The sequence below is a fragment of the Rhamphochromis longiceps genome, linkage group LG10 (genome assembly GCF_057381845.1).
Source record: "Rhamphochromis longiceps isolate RC_006_pf linkage group LG10, R_longiceps_female_GT1.1, whole genome shotgun sequence".
Classification (NCBI taxonomy): Eukaryota; Metazoa; Chordata; class Actinopteri; order Cichliformes; family Cichlidae; genus Rhamphochromis; species Rhamphochromis longiceps.
In genome coordinates, this window is record NC_140566.1 from 22,474,860 (window position 1) to 22,492,692 (window position 17,833).

Genomic DNA, 17,833 nt, shown 5'->3' on the forward strand with positions numbered 1-17,833 from the left:
AGCAGCTCGGAGAGGAAGAGGCTGTTTGGATTAAGGGGGTTGGGCTGCCTGCTGGTAGGAAACCTGCCGCCAGACATCCAGTTTGTCTCCGGCGGTGCAGCGCAGCTTTCCCGCAGCATCAGCAGCAGCGACGCCGCAGAGCATCCTCCAGCCTCACCTGCTCCTCATCTGCGCTCCCTCCGCCTCTGTCCACACAAACAGTGCCGCAGCACGGAGGAACCGGGCGGACAAGGACGAGCAGCTGTAAGTATCAGCCTATTTTTTTTTTACGCGTTATTCGTTCATTTTCTGATGGTTTTGTTGTGATAGAAAGAAGGTGCTGAAGACAGAATGCATATTTCCTTTCCCCCCCACCTTGTTTTTCGGTAGTTTTCACTCAGATACATGTTTCAGTGTAAACGAAAAAAAATTCCCCTCCCTCCGATTTCCTGTTTTTACTCTAATCATTCACCAATCAATCATTCAGGCATTATTTGAGCACCTTTTTGTGCGTAAGCTGCCTCACAGCTACACTCCGCTTAATTCAACATTTTTATTCACCGTTTCATTAAAAATCGTCCCCATCAATCAACCAGCGTTTGCCAGCTTTCATTGACCTGAGAGGCTGTAAAGGTGCAAAACTTCCTCTTTTCAGAAGTAGGCTTCGGGGAAATAAAGGAATACTAAAGGCTGAAGATGGTGAAACTGGGGAGTAATCTGCAGGACAAAGGCGCCAAACCTGTGAGCGTGGAGGACGGCTTTCAGAATGTGCCCCTCATCACTCCACTGGATGTTGGCAGCCTCCAGAGCCAAGCACCTGACAAGGTGAGAGACTGCCCACCAGCTTCTGTGCATCTTCTTCCCAAATCTGCCTTCGCTGCCATTGCCTCAGTGCTTTTGACCTGTGCCATCCTCCCACACACAGACAAACACAGCAAAGGGAAAAAAAAAAGGTGATATGATGGCTCTGTTAAGCTGTGGGAGGCATTTTGCTGTTATTGTTTGAAATCACTTGCCCCCCCACCCTCTTGAGGGGAGGATCATTGCAGATCAATACAAAGTTGATGTGAGTGTTCACCTTTATCTGGTGAGGAAGTATTTCACTCCTGATGGAGGTGATCTCCTGTTATCCCAGGATTGCAGGACCTCATATTTGTAGTTCACAATGGGTCACTAAAGGTCTCAAAATCACGTTGATTTATATTATGTCGATTTTTACTTTTATTTGCCATCCGTGTGTGTGTGTGTGTGTGTGTGTATTATGTTTTCTTTCTCCATTTATTCACACATTCATTCATCTTATCTGTCTCCCAGCCATGTCCTTTGTCTTCCAGCTGAGATTAGGAGACAGATTTGGTGCCAGACAGACTGTCATTTGTCATCTTGACATCCCATAGTAACTGCGCCGCCGCTCGTTAATCCAGTTACCATGGTGGCAGTGCAGCGCCGATTGGTGTATGTGCCGGGTTGGAAGAGAGAGCAGCACTGATTGCGCATTATAAGAATTAATGGAATTAGGCAGCAAGGCGAGCTCATTGTCACTTTTTGCACACATGAAAGCTTTATTGTGGATTGTTTGTTTCGCTGTTTGGATGTAAGGATGAACATTTTTCAGCTATATTAATCCATATTTCTCCTCTCACCAAGTGACCAATGACTTGTAGAAGTAAAAACAAATCAAATTAGATACATTTTGAGAAATAAATCCATAACTTTGGACTGTAACGCCATATTTTTGTATTTTATTGGAGTTGGTAAACCAACAGAGAGCTATCAGCTTCATGTGTAGCTGTAAGAAGCTTTATGGCATGATTAATCCCCCCTATTTAGTTGCTGTTTAGCCATTTTTAGTGAAAAGCCTCTAACAACCAAATGTACTTTATTCACATCACTGAATGACAGACACGAAGCAACTAACTGGTGGTAGAGTGGAGCATTTAGGAGCTGGATATTTCCCTCTGGAGAACATCTGAGCTCAGAGAGAGTCAATATTGGAGCTACACAGCCAGCAATGGCCAGAAATACGATGACAAATGAGTGAAAATGTTGCTGCATAACAGCTGACGATGTTAATAAGTGTCTGGCTTCCATAGCTGGAATATTCCCATTAAGGGAGATGTCATTTCTCCGGACGTTTATACTGTATGTGGCAAATTTAAGAGGCTTATGCTGTGTGTTTAAATTTGAAGTTTAGCTGTGCTTGTGTTCTTCATATCATGGTCACCCCGTTTTTTGAAAAATGCGTTAACAAAGGGTTTAAATTTTTGAGCGTACACACACAAAACTCCACCGTATGAAACGAGCTCCCGTTTGGCCTGCTGCGAGGCGAAACAGATAGCACAGCGTGAAACCCACAGCGCGGATTCTGCTGAGGGAAGCACAGTCGCTTTCCATTTCATTTACCTGTTAACTCAGGAGACCTGCCATTCACTGTGCTAACACACACACATGCGCACACACTTGCAATTTCATTCACGGTTGTGCTTGCGGGAATTCTGGCAGCGCATACTTACAACAAAGGCGGCGCGTGCGTGCACGTGTGCGTGAGTGACAGGTCGTCTCTGTCACCAGTTTGTGAAACGGCGTTCTTAGTAGAGCTGTCAGTCATTTTACTCTGATTAAATCAGTCCCAGCAGATTCACCAACACTGCTACGTACTGTAGATGAAGCTGCCTTTGCGCACACACACACACACACACACACACACACACACACACACACACACACACACACACACACTCATTGCTGTATTACTGTACTGTGTGACTACACAAATATGTCTTATATTGATTACCTGAAAAGGGAGACTGACAGAGAGAATAACCTGAGTTGAGTATAAGTCCCCATCCAGTGACTTATTGCTGTTGACATTTAAGAGGAAAAGAGGTCAAACAGGATGGCTTGCAGTTTTTTGTTTTTTTTAATGTAATTTTTTTTCTGTTTGGCTTTGTTTTTGAGTTTTTACATGCCTCAGGAGATGCATCCACAAAGATTGCATTTGCTTGCTGCTTTTGGATAAATCTGCTGACAGCTGATGCAGATTTTGCCGGCTTGCTCCCAGGACTGGGAAATTGTTAGTTCAGCCCCTCCGTGTGCTCATTTATTTTATGCTCATTTGTGCATTCGGACACTAAGCAAACAAAACAGTGGCAAGTTTTTTTTGTGTGTGTGTGTGTTGCTTTTAATCTATCACTATGCAAACGAAAGTGGATCCGTTTGTTAACAGTCAGGACAGTGTGGGAGTCGGAAAGGTCAATTTGCTGCTTAATCTTAGCATTTGTTTGGAGCTCTAAGTGTGAGAATTTTCCTCCTGGTAAGTGATGCATGAATGCAAGAGAGGCCAAGAAATAATGAAATATTTAATTAGACATCAGATTTTATGAAATCTCTAGAAAATTCATCTGTTTATATTTTAAGCTCTTATGCAACAACTTTATAATTCATTTGGAGTCCCTTTTCTTTGGAGTTCCTGATTTGAATAAAGCCACCAATCTTGCACATGAGACCCAAAGCAGTCAAACTGTGGGTCAGACTGATAACATTAAGCTGAATCTATGCTATTCAGCTCTGGAAAGCACAGAGGACCAGACAGCTTGTTTCTCGTTGTTATCACCAGTGTCGGGTGTAATAGATTACAAAGTAATCACATTGCTATTTTTTTCAGTACCACACGTTGATTAAATAACATTACGTTATTTCACTATTTGCACACAAATACATAAAATGTGCCCTTTTCTTCCTGCACACCTGCACTATAATAGGCTGTTTTCAGTTTAGCAGGGAGGAAGAAAATGGTGGAGCAGTGTTTGACTTTTGAGGAGTATAGGTCTGAGAATTACCTTCATTTTCATTGTATAAAAATACCAGAGCATGATGGTAAAATGTAAGCTGCACCCAGGAAAGAAACAGCGGCACTGTACTGCTAACACAGCGTTGGCTCTTTGCAAGCATTTGCACGGCATGCTAACACAAAGCTAGCAAAGAACCCAAAGTGACATTAAAGCTGAGGGTATGCAGAGTCTAGCCCAGCAGCCAGAGCCTGATCATAAACAACAACAGTGATGAGCAGTCTGACTTGTAGCCATGTAGCATCCATTTCTACCTTTTTTTGGACAGAGTCACTGTAGCAATCACTTAAAAGTCCCTTTAGGCTGATTTTCAATGTTGTGTCAATGACTTTGGTTTAAAAGTTAAACAATCAAAGACAGACCATGTGTATGTCCTCATTAGGATAGGGATTTGTACCAGCATGTCATGCTGTAATCGACAGTTTATATTGTTAACACACCAAGTGTGCTGCAAAAAAGCAACATAAAATTAAACATAAAACAAGAAAAGGAAGAAACCGAGATTCTGGGTTCATTTAATTCTCACGAGAAGGCAGCAGCATTGAGAATTTCATGGTTTTCTCCAAGAGTTGAAGCCGAAACACGGTTGCTTTCATGCATATTTCAGGATGTCAGTGGGGCAGTTTGAACTCTTGTTGGCAGAGCTGAGACCACATTTTAGGAGGGAGAAAAATTTTTCAGAGAGCTGATTGACCCGGAGCAACGTCCAGCTATGAGTCTGTGGCAAAACTGTGTTATTTTACTATTTCCATGTCTCCAAGTCTGAGGCCATGGTCTTCAGCCGGAAAAGGCTAGAGTGCCGACTCTATGTCAGGTACGAGTTACTGCTCCAAGTGGACCCTAACGTAACTCAGAGTCTTGTTCACGATCAAGGGGAGCAGGAGATCTCGATTTAACAGTCGTTCTACGTTCTTACCTTCACCTATGGTCACGAGCTTTGGGTAGTGACTGAAAGAACGAGGTCGTAGATACAAGTGGTAGAAATGAGCTTTCTCCAAAGGGTGGCTGGCCTCGCCCTTAGAGACAGGGTGTGGAGTTCGGCCATCCAACACTCAGATTAGAGGCGCTACTGCGCCACATCAAAAGGAGCCAGTTGAGGTGGTTTGAGCATCTGACAAGGTGTTCCGGGCATGTCCCAGTCAGAGGAGGTACTGAGGCAGACCCAGGACACGCTGGAGAGATTATATCTCTTGGCTGGCCTGGGAGTGCCTTGGTCTTGGAGTTGCTGGAGGATGTGGCTAGGGAGAGGGAGGTCTGTGCTTCTCTGCTTAGGCTGCTGCCCATGCGAATAAGCAAAAGAAAATAGATGGATGGATGGATGAATATTCAATACTGGTGTCATGAGGTATGAATACACATGTTCCCAAATGCAGTGGTCTGATTGGTCAGATCTGTTTATTTTGATCTGAAAAATCTGAAAAATTGAGCTACAAATGCTGTAAATTTGTGCTGCAGATTTATGCAGTTGATGTGAATGACTTCATTAATAATAAAATATTCACAAAGATTTAAAAGCCTTAATCCACAGTAATGCAACAAGTAGTGTAAAGAATTACATTATTCAGGGAGTCATTAAGTAATGTAAAGTTTAAAAAATGACAGGAAGTGTAATACATTACCTTTTTTGAGTAAGGAACCTATACTGGTAATCATTTTGTTATTTGACGTTGATTGTGTCTGTAGGAAAACATTCCTTTGTCTAAATCAGAAACTGTAGACTCGTTGCGGCGACAGGCTTCATAATCTCACTGAATACTGGGTTGCTGTTTTTGCCACTTGCCCTATCCAGAAAGAGTTCACTGGTAATCAGCTTTTATCATTCTCTCAAAATCTGATCTGAGACCAGTTTTGTTCTCTTTGTCCTTTAAAGCCAAAGCGAGGTTTTAGTAGGCCATGTGACCCGACTAGTACCCCACATCAGCGGTGCGGTTGTGAGCGGCTTTACAAATACGAGTCCAGCTGTTTTCTCCCTGATCCCTGTCTGATGAGTATGTGACCTTGCCGGCTACAGGGTTACTCGGGGATATTTGCAGACTTTTGCAGGGGTGGGGTAACTTTATGACAGTAAAGTTCATACACTTACAGGCACACCAACGCATGGAAGGAAAATGCTGCTGAGGCATTAGAAAAGCATTAGATTTGATTTCATTTGGGCAGAGATGCATCACGGCCTCTGCTGCGCCACCAATATCTTGATTGGATTTCTGGTAGTTTGAAAGAAAATCAACAACAACAACCAGAGGAGGGTGGCAAGAGGTGGACTGCCTCTGAGAGAGACACGCAGATCGTTTCTGTTTATCATTCCTCTAAGAACAAAGCTAAGCTACCAAGACTTGCTTCAAAGGCAGTAAGAGACTTACAATCACTCTCGTCCTGTTTAACACACATCCTCATTCTTTTATTGTTCTCACTTCCCTCAGTTACTTCAGAGACGCTTTCAAGTCTTGTTCTTTCTTTTTGCGATTCTTTGTTCTTATCCTCATAAATTAAAGAGGAATTCCTGGTATTGAGAACCCTCCATCAGGCAGTCAAATCAGTAATGGATCAGCGGATGATTTCTTATGCGTTGTGACGGCTTTGGGCCTCCTAACCAGATGAACCATCGCTCATGTTAATTTGCCAAATCGCCACAGATTCTAAATATATTTTTTATACGTTTATCTGGCTGGATGTGCACAGAGGCTGTAGGCCAGATCAGATGAAACGCAAAGCCTACACAGTCTGTTTTTTGTTTAACAGTTTGAATAGCGAGCTTTAGCGGGGGATCATTTAGATATCTTTTTTTGTTTATGATTAGATTTAGATTCCATATAGAGTATTTCCCAAATGAAGAAATTAATCGTTTTGTCAATCATCTGTCATAACATGTTGGGAAACATGCATAAAAAAGGATAACAGTGAGTTTACCATCACTATAGAGCGAACAGCTGGTATTGCTTTGACTGAACACTAGTTAGTTGATGAATACCTTAAGGAGACCTAAGGACCATTAAATTCATGCAAAATAATAGACAGTGTCAGTTTATCTTCAGTATTTAAATGAATGAAATACATGTATGCATGTTCAGCCTTCAACAGTTTTGTGTTTATTTTATACTGTAGCAGCCATTCAGGGCTCATGCTTTCTTTCCACTGTGTAATCCAACAGTACTGCAGTGCTGCTGGTTGGTTGGAGTGTTGCACCTTTGGATTTAAAGCCCTGCTGGTTTATATTCTGTCTGTGTAGCCACAGATTGATTTCTACCTCAGATGCTGGGGAATGCAAATAGCTGCTCTTACTTTCCTGATAAGAGGACCAGCAGTACTCACTCTGACAGGCTAACAGAGACTTTCAGGATTGAGCCCCAGTAATTGTTGGGTCATGGTAATGGTGCAAAGCTTTTCTTTCATAGGTCGCCATGATTAAGATTTTTATTTTCATATGAACTAAACAGCTGTGGTGATAAAAGGGTGGATACGGTCCGCAATAATGCTCAGGTAGGCTGTGGTGTTAAAACCATGCTCAGTTGGTAGTAAGTTTGCCAAGAACATATCCCCCCATGCCATTACACCACGAGCCTGAATTAGGACTGTTCGATATAACAATATATATCGGATGACGATATAAAAACGTCTATCGTTTCATTTTACTCTATCGTTTGTTTCGTGGTGTCGCAAAAATAAACTGTTTACGGCAATATTTTTTCATCCTTTTGATGGTCACTGTAGTGGCTATATTAATTTCTTCTTTCTCTCTTTCTCTTATATTTTATATAACCACACTACTGACGGGCAAGCGCCTGTTTTTATGCGTTGTGGTTAGCAACAACGACGGTAACAGCATCACGTGTCAGCTTGTTTATGTTCCACATAAACCTTTCACAATAAAGCTCAAGATCCTGTTGAGACTTTTCAAAATAAACTGAATCACGTGAAAGAGCAGATTATTTATGGATGAGAAGCAAAAAAAAAAATAAACCTTAGACTCAAACGTTAGAACAGGCTTTTCCCCGCAGCACGCTGTGTAATAAATACTCACAAAGAAAACGGCGGTCGTTACAACTTATGTCTAAAAATGTATCGTTTCATGCATCTGTTAAAACACTCGACTCCAGCTACATGACGCGCAGCTGGAAACACTTCACGCAAGTCAAGCTGCCCGAGATTCACAGAATTTACAGAAAATGTTACATTTTTGTGATTTATATCGTTATCGGAACGATAGAATTCTTATATCGGGATATGAGATTTTGTTCATATCGCACAGCCTTAGCCTGAATTGTTTATAAAAAGCATGATCCATGCTCGTTACCCGCCAATTCAGATGACCCCACCATCGTCACAGCAGAAACTGTGACTCCTTAAACCAGGCAACATTTTTACATTCTTCTGTTTTTTAACTTTGATGAGGCTGTGTGAATTGTAGCCTCAGTTTTCTGTTTTAAGCTGACAGGAACAGCACCTGGTGTGATCTTGCCCTTCCGCTTCAGGGTTCAGTATGTCGTGCGTTCATAGACGTTCCTCTGCATATCTTGGTTGTAGGGTCACAATACCAGAAATTGAATAGTTAGTACCAGTAGTTGAATTAATGGACAGCCAATTCGATATCAAAACAAAATTTGTATCCCACATACTTAAAGATGAACTTCTTGAAGTTCTTTTAAAAACACTAACATGATGGCGGGTCATTTATTTAAAATCTTAACATTACATTTTGTTGACAAGACACTGACTGAAATATTAGAATATTTGCCATGTAACCTACTAATGTTAGAGTTACATCACGTTATTATAAGCATTTAATATCGCATCGCACAAAGCTGATTTCACAATGTTAGCTGTCAATCTAAATAGCAGCGTGCATTTCAGGATAACAAAAAAAAGATAACACTTTGGATACTTTTAATTTAAACTGAAACTCACTCACCTTCAATTCTCTGAACAGATCTGGATGTTCTGCTGCCTCTGTACCTCCAGTGCCAAATAAAAACAAATGCAGTCACATTTAAAGAATTTTACTCTTAAGTTCTGATGACATCTCTACATGGATGTAACAAGCGGTTATTTGAGTTTCTATTGGCTTTTTATTAACTTGAAGTAGTCTGGCTATTCTCTGTTGACCTTGGACATCAATAAGGCTTTTTCACCCAGAGAACTACTGCTCACTTTTTCTCTTTTAATGGATCGTTCTCCATAAACCTTCGAGATGGTCGTGTAGGAAAATCCCTAACAATCACAAATTTCTGAAAAACTCAGCCAAGCCTGTTAAGTACCAACAACCATGCTATGTTTACAGTCACTTAAATCACCTTTGTTCCCTATTAATTCCCTTAATTCAGTTAAAATTTCAGTAGGTTGTCTTAACCATGTCTGGAATTCTTATATACTTGAATTCCTGCCATTTGATTCGCTGAATACATTTTTGCATTAGCCAGGACTTGGACAGGTTTAAGTAATGAAGTGCATTGTAGTATGAAGTACTCAGATTAGATTTGCAGAGATCCCCGTATTTATGTGTTGAAGACCATTATTTAAAAAAAAATGTAAATAGATTTAAAGATAATATAGGCTGATCCAGCAGGTAAAAAACAAAAGTAACGTTATAACAGATTTACCTTATTTTAACTACCGTATTTCCCGGACTACAAAGCGCACCTGAATATTAGCCGCACAAGCTAAAATCAGGGGAAAATCCTGTTTTGTACATACATTAGCCGCACCTGACTAAAAGCCGCAGGTGTTTCAATGTTGACTTATCATATGTAAGAGAATATGCACAAAGCGAATTGTCAGGAAAGAGATGGCTGTTTGTACCCATAACTTGAAAAACAAGTTATGGGTACATATTTGCACATGTAGTACATAACAGTAACCTACAGCACACCAGAAAAATAGATTCGGACTACCTTTTAGGCTCAGGTGCAGTGACACGGCAAAAATGTCATAAATGGAAGAGATCCAAGGCAAAAACCACTGCTGACCAAAAAAGACTTCAGGACCTGGAAGTCTTGTTGCACGTGATGAAACCATTAATTCCACTCTCTACCAGTAACTCCTGAAGGACAATGTCTGATCATCAGTTCGTGCCCTGATGCTAAAGTTCACTTGGGTTATGCAGCAGGACAGTCCACCTCTGAATGGTTCTTTGCTTGTTGAAAGATCTTCTGATAAGCATCTCTACAGCATTTTGCGGTGTTCCACTTTATAGCTGTCATATTTATTTCTTCAAATGGAAAAAAAAGAAAAAGTCAAGGCTTCACCAAAGCCACATTGGTTTATGTGCTGGGTAACTAAAATAGCTTTAGCAGCCTTTCATGAAAATCTGATATTTGCTGAGATATTTAATTTTGGCCACCTACCTGACTTTCACTGCTATCGCAAACACTTCACTGCAGGCTTTGCCAAAAAAGTGCACAATCATACTACTAACATAAAGAAATAAAAGGCTGCTCATGCACAATGATAATAATGCAAGCTGCAATTGCTTTTTTTTCAGTCTTCATATCACATCTGCATTATTTATACACATTTACATCCAGTGTTAGTAATAAGAGTTTTCTGTTCATAAATTTAAGGTTTCCCAGAGAGTATTTAGACCTGTCTGATCAGAGATGGTGCCACTTTGTTCAGGGGATATCTACGAGCTGGCTGACAGCTAACAGCTGTGTAAATGAGGCAATGTTGACTGATGGCCACTTCATTAGGTAATATGAAATAAAGGAGTGAGATTTAGAGAAGGGGAAAGAGTAATGAAGCAAAATAAAGCGCTGGTGTGTTTGAGCCTAGAGGCTGCGAGCATGTTATTGTGAAATGAGTTGGAGAATGGGAAAGTTGAGCCAAAATTGAGACATTAGTTACAACTATGGCAAGCCTGACGTCTGGTGTTACTGCGCGGAAAGCCTTGGGGCACCAGCGCCTCAGGGGTCCAATCAAATGCGCAGTATTCAGTACACCTACTGCGGCCTTCAACTGTTAGATAAGAGGTTTCTACAGCCAACTGACAGCTTTGTTATTCATATAGTGGAGCCAGTTTGTGTGCGCAGCAGTTTCTGGCTTTGTCTCAAAGTGACGGAGAGCCGCTCAGAGGCAGCACAATTAGCCTCAAGGACACTGAGACATTGTTCTTCTTTTTTTTCCTCTCCATCCAGCTCTCCTCTGCTCTGTCATTTGTACTCTATTCCCTGCCCTGTCTTCTGTGCATTAGTATACAGGAAACGCACAAAAACAGTAGGGACACTTTGTCTTTTTAGTAATTGCAGTGGTGAAGTGCACGCAACCTGGTAAAAAGCACCTCTTTTGTTGTTCATTTACACCAGGGCCACAAAAAGCACCACAGAGGAATCAAAACTAGCAAGAGGGGACTGTGCAAATATAGCCTCCAGACAATCTTAAGAACTGCTTATACATGTGCGTGCAGCCAGACACTACTGCAGAAGTGTGACTTGCAATGCAAACTGTTTTTTATGTTTGAGTGTGCGTGGGTTGATATCTTCATCAAGAGAAGCTCAGCTGTAATTCCTATGTTACTAAGGAAATCCCATCTGCTTTCTCCTCCCACATGTTTTGAACGTGGACCTCCTACAACACAACTGGAAGTCGGAAAGCAAACCAGAGCTTTGAAGACTCTGTGTTTGGACTACAGCTCCAAACCTGTTTGCTTGAGGAGTGCAAAATTGACACTACTGGGACAGTTTTTTGCTTCTTTTGTTTTGCTCTAGCTGCCAGCAGAAAATAGCAAGACAGCTTAGTAAGCGGTAACAGGTGTCTGATATGAGCTTTCCAAATCCAAGGTTTAATTCAGCGCCAAAATAAGAGAGCTAACATTGTTGCCTTAGAATATAATTATTGAAAAGTTGACTGATGTGCTGTAATCTCATACACTGTCTAATATCAGCTGACACTCTTGACCCCAACTGGTCACAGCAGATGGCCCCGCCCCTCCCTGAGCCTGGTTCTGCTGGAGGTTTCTTCCTGTTAAAAGGGAGTTTTTCCTTCCCACTATCACCAAAGTGCTTGCTCATAGGGAGTCATATCATTGTTGGGTTTTTCTCTGTATGTATTATTGTAGGATCTAGCTTACAATATAAAGCGCATTGAGGTGACTGTTGTGTTGGTGCTGAATAAATAAAATTGAACTGAATCGAATTTTCTAACCCTTAAACCTGCTGCTGGTTAGAAAGATGTGCCTTTGTCCAAACTTCCTATGACAATTATGCCTTTTACAGAGGAAACATAACTTGGGGTGAGGGGTGACTTCTTTGTCATATCTTTATACAGGAATAGGATTTGTTTGTAGAGGAAGCGCTAAGCACAATATTATAATGTTATTACCATAAGATTTGTTACTTTATGACCAAGAAAATGTCTCTGTCAAAATATCTTGGAAGAGCTTCTGAATTTTGTGTTTTACACTGACCAGCCACAACATTAAAACTACCTGTCTAATATTGAGTAGGTCTTCCTCATGCCTTTAAACAGCTCAGATCTGCTAAGACATGGGAACTGGATATTGGACAATAAATGGTCCTGGGTCCTTTACTTTGGGTGTGAGTTTTCCTTCTGGTGGAGGCTGCTGCTGCTGGAGAGTGACGTTGCCATGAGGGGAGTGCTTACATCCCATTTATGCTTCAGTGGGGAATCTATGCCGTAACGTAAAACATAACCTGCTCACACCTCCTGAGAAATAACTGCACAATGCATCAACGCAGCCCCCAACTACTGTGATTGGCCTGTTCAGCACAGTTGATTCCTCATGTGCATTTCTGACTACTCGCCACAGTTTTTGAATTTATCAGTGAGAGAATAACAATCATCAGCCCAGTATAAGGAATAAAAACCACAGCATCAATATAAGGACTCACAAATGTCTGTAGATTCCTGGAGGGAGATTGCTGAAACTATCAGAATGGATGTGAGGGACTGAACAAAAACGTGGAAAAAAAAATGAGGGACAAATATCTTTACCCCTAAAAGAAAAAGAAAACTGACCACAACAAACAGTAAGGACCCAGCATTTTATTTTTGTCTGTTGGCTGGCACCACGTATGAAGCATCAGGACATGACCACATGGTAATGAACATGTAACGAACCTGCGCAAGCATAGACAACGTCGACCACTTACAGAGGTTACATTGTAGACTCTACAAAGATTCCCCACAGAAGTCTGAATCAGGCTTCAGTCTGCAGCAATATTGAAGGGGGTGCTACGTGTCCTGTTAATATGCAGATGATTTTCAGGACCACAGACAGGTACAACACTGCATTGTAATTAGATGATCAATGATATTCACGCCATCTGTCAGCTGTTTGCTCATGCGGCCAAAGGACTGATGAACTTTTGCTATGTCAAGGCATCACCACTCCTCCTACAGCGTTGGTCGTATTTTAGTGAAGTGACATTAATTTAATAGCATTGATCCTCGACTTTTCAAGTCTCCTTGACTTCTTTAATTCTCAATAGTTTGTGCAACAAAACCAACCACTAGTAAGAAAACACAACTTTCTTTCTGCACGTTACATTAACCTTTGAATTCAGCTACAATGTTACTGAGCTTCTGGTTTCAATTGGTTTTTATTTTGAAGGCAGTGGGAAACAAACAGAATATTAGTAAATGAATGTTTCCTACTGGCTATTGCACATTTTTTCTGGACAAAATATTTCATAATGTACATTACAGTCTACTGAATGTGGATATGTTTTGATACAGATTGTTAACCAAGGATGATTCTGCACTTTGGCCCAGTTTTTATTAAGCCAACATGTTTCCTCCGTCACCTTTTTTTTGCACTTGACCTGAATGAACTGATTTTGTCAGGTGAAACCTCCTGCCATTTAATGCAGTTTGTAAGACCTTTGTGGCAACACGCTAAACGTAAATTAACCTTTCCCTTCCACGGTAATACCCATCAATCCTTCGCTGCCTTCAGCATCTTTGAGTATTTAACTGCTTTAATTTCGACTCTTCTTCTGCTTCCAGGTGGTGGTGAAAACTCGCACGGAGTACCAGACAGAGAAGAAGCGGCTGAAGGTGCCCAAAGTGGAGGAGTTCACCATCAGTTTTACTGATGGAGTGTCTGAGAGACTTAAGGTAAGAATTTACATAATAGAAACTCACAGTGTGCTTAATTATCTTCGGGGTCTGTGATGCAGAAATAACAATTCTAATAATGGGTGTCCGGTGGGTTCTTTATCATCGCAGCTATAATTGCATGAAGAATATTGATTCATCTAACATGTTCCCCTTTGGCCTACCCAAATGAAATCCATGTGACCAGTTTGAACTGCTCATTACATTTAGAAATGCAGCTGCAGTTGTAGTGTAAATACTCAGGAAGTAGACAAACAAATGAATGAATCTGGGTTATGATCAGCTCATGCAGACATGAGACTCCTGCTCTTTCTATAACAATCTTTCTCACTCACTGGCATGCAAACTCACAGTCTTCCCCGGTGACTGAAATAACAAGTTAGGTTCTATAAGCCAGAGTTTAAAAAGAAATTGTGTGTATCATGCAACAGGCTTCATACAGTACATTAACATGAAATTGATTTAGCCACAGTTGCATCCGTGCTATTCACAACACTCAGGATAGTCATTTATTTCTTGCTTGTATAGCTGTAACTCTGCCTAGCAACCACTACACAAACACACAAATGTTCCAGGACAATAAAGTTAGTCAGGTTAGCTGTCCTGGGGAAGTTTACAGTAGTAACACGATGCAATCCCTGTTCTGTCATTAATCTTTGCCAATACTAGTATTTGGTGAATTTGCGTTTATTATTATATTTGCAAAATACCACCATATGTCTTGGTCATATTATTTTATTTAGTTGTATTTATCTGCGACACCTTAATGGCCGGTCTGTGAAGATATTGTCGGACATTAAACTCCGTGGTCCATGGCGCAAAAAAGGTTGGGGACCGCTGCTTTAAAGTATTCGTATGTCATTTATTGTCTTTGCAGAGTAGGCACTTCTGGATTATTTTTGGAAAAGTGTCTCTTCCTGCAGGGCATTGCACCACCAAACCAAACTAAGGGATGTTTACAGACACTCTAATTGTGGAATAATTATAAACTTAGCACAAAAAGTAAGGACATTTGTGTTTGGTTGATTATTTTTTGTATCTTATACTGCTGGAAAGTCTCTTTATTCCGCTTAAATTGTGCCACATTTTTCAGGAAAATGTATTTGTGGGTTGAGCAGCAGAGTAGAGTGTGTGGGTTGTGCCCATGAAAGTCTTCTCTGCCGATGCCAGACAGCTTATTCTGCTACTGATTAGAGCAGGGCAATATGGCCAAAAATATTTATCACGATATATATTTGAAAATTTGCAATAATGATATAACTGACAATATAATTGACACTGGACAAAATATTTTACAACGCCACAACTTTATAAGTGAAAAAAAAACCCATCAATGTATTTTTACTTAAACAAGCAGCTGTTTTTTATGTGCATTAAAGCTATATAAAAATTTAACAGTGCAAATGCAAATTCCTTGCTGACAGTTTAACCAAAAGGCATTTCCTGTCATGGTGAATGGATTAAAGGACTCAGGTGCGAGACTCCTTGCAGAATAACAGTGGATTTATTTACAGTGAAAAAGGTGAGTTAATAGTTCAAGTCTATAATCCAAGAAGGGCAGTGCAGTGATTCGGCGATCTCTCCTCACGGTGACAGTGCAATAATAATCCACAACAACTCCTGGTGCCGGCTCCTCCTCCAATCCCTGAATCCTGGAGGCAGATGAGAAAAAACACACGCACAGTAACGAAAACGTTCTCTCCTTCACAAACCGAGTATGCTGATCACGACTACGCTACCCGGTTTAGTTCAACGTTCCAGCGTTGGTTGTGACTCAACCGCCCCGTTAAATAGGTCTGAGCTGGCAAGGTAATTCTGCACAGGTGCGATGATTCTAGCTCAGGACACTCCCCTCCGGTCAACTGCCGTTCCGTGCCACGGCTTCCGGAAGTACATGTTCCAGCAGAAAAACACATGCACAGGATGGAGAGGAGAACACGACACAGTACACACAAACACCACAACAAATTGGCAAGACGATCAGTGAGGACCGTCTAGCCATGACAGTACCCCCCCATTAACGGGAGCCTCCCGGCGACCGACCAAATTTGTCAGGGTGCCGGCGGCGGAATTCCTTCACCATAGCATCATCCAGAATCGCAGACCGCGGCACCCAAGCACGCTCTTCCGGACCATACCCCTCCCAATCCACCAAAAACTGGAAGCCCCTACCGCGACGCCTGGCATCCATAATCCGCGTGATGGCATAAGCAGGAGCGCCGGCAACAACCCGGACGGGCGGCGGGGGCCTGGAAGGCGGGCACAAAGGGCTGGTCCGGACCGGTTTCACCTGGGAAACATGAAACACATTATGAATCCTCATGTTGCGAGGAAGGGCCAAACGAACAGACACCGGATTCAACACAGCTTGGATCGAAAAGGGCCCAATAAAACGCGGGGCCAACTTCTTGGATTCAGTTCGTAAGGGAATATACCTGGAAGAGAGCCACACCTGCTGTCCAACACGATAGGCAGGGGCCGGAGTGCGGCGACGATCGGCCAACCTCTTATTCTGCGCCGTCGTCCTCAACAGAGCCGCCCTGGTGGCGCGCCACGCCCGCCTGCAGCGTCTCATATGATGCTGAACAGAGGGAACGGCCAGCTCACCTTCAGTGATGGCAAGTAATGGTGGCTGGTACCCCAGCGACGCTTCAAACGGAGACACACCAGTGGCCGCCGACGTGCTGGAATTGTGGGCGTACTCAATCCAAGCCAACTGGTCACTCCAGGTGGATTGGTTCGAGGAAACCACACAGCGTAACATGGTTTCCAACTCCTGATTCGCCCTCTCCGCCTGACCGTTCGTCTGAGGATGAAAACCTGAAGACAAACTCACACGGGCCCCTAGTCCTGAACAAAACGCCCTCCAGACCCGGGAAGTAAACTGGGGGCCCCGATCAGAAACAATGTCTTGCGGAATCCCATGTAACCGAAAAACATGCTCGGTAAGGAGCCGAGCCGTCTCTAAGGCAGTCGGGAGTTTGGGCAACGCCACAAAGTGCGCCGCCTTGGAAAAACGATCTACAACAGTTAGTATGGTCGTGTTACCTGATGACGACGGTAGACCAGTGACAAAATCCAAAGCAACATGCGACCAGGGGCGCTTGGGGACTGGCAGAGGGTGCAAGAGACCGGCCTGGGGGGCACTGGGGGTCTTATTGCGAGCGCAGGTAGGGCAGGCCGCAACGTAGTCCCGAACATCCCTGAGAAGAGAGGGCCACCAAAACAAACGTTGCAGGAAACTCACGGTGCGGTTCTTACCAGGGTGGCAGGAGAACTTTGCTGTATGGGCCCAGTGTATAACCTTGCCCCGGACCGTTGTGGGGACGAACAGTCGTCCGTCAGGGCCCGTCCCTGGGTCCGGCTCCTGTTGCTGGGCCTCTTTAACCATCCTCTCGATCTCCCACGTGATAGCTCCCACGATGCATGTGGCGGGCAGAATGGGTCTCTGCTTCTCTCCGTCATCCGTGTGTGGTGCAAATTGGCATGAGAAAGCATCGGGTTTCGTGTTGCGTGATCCTGGTCTGTAGGTTATAGTGATATTGAAACGTGTAAAGAACAGGGCCCACCTGGCTTGACGTGCGTTAAGACGCTTAGCTGCCTGGATATACGCCAAGTTCTTATGGTCCGTCCAAACCACAACGGGGTGTTCACTTCCCTCCAACCAGTGCCTCCATTCCTCCAGGGCCAGCTTGATGGCGAGGAGCTCCCGATCGCCCACGTCGTAATTCTGTTCCGCTTGGGTCAGCCGTCGAGAGAAGTAGGCACATGGATGCAGCTTGCCACCCACCCGCTGGGAGAGAACGGCCCCCACCCCCGAATCCGATGCGTCCACTTCCACCACAAATGGTCGGGTGAGGTCAGCCTGGATCAAAATGGGAGCAGAGGAAAACAGTTGTTTCAAACGAGCAAATGCCTGCTGCGCGGAACTAGACCAT

General features: G+C 42.9%; 1 protein-coding gene across 2 annotated transcripts in view; it reads left to right on the top strand.

The window, feature by feature from the left end:
• Positions 1 to 17,833, top strand: part of nsg2 (neuronal vesicle trafficking associated 2) — a 51,929-nt gene continuing 34,096 nt past the window's right edge. The window contains exons 1-3 of one of the 2 annotated variants that reach the window (XM_085419658.1): positions 1 to 243; positions 635 to 804; positions 13,785 to 13,895. In XM_085419658.1, the coding sequence (XP_085275784.1) occupies positions 676 to 804; positions 13,785 to 13,895 (240 nt within the window). In that variant the 5' untranslated portion in view covers positions 1 to 243; positions 635 to 675. The remainder of the gene's footprint in view (positions 244 to 634; positions 805 to 13,784; positions 13,896 to 17,833) is intronic. The other variant, XM_085419659.1, reaches the window with a different exon arrangement.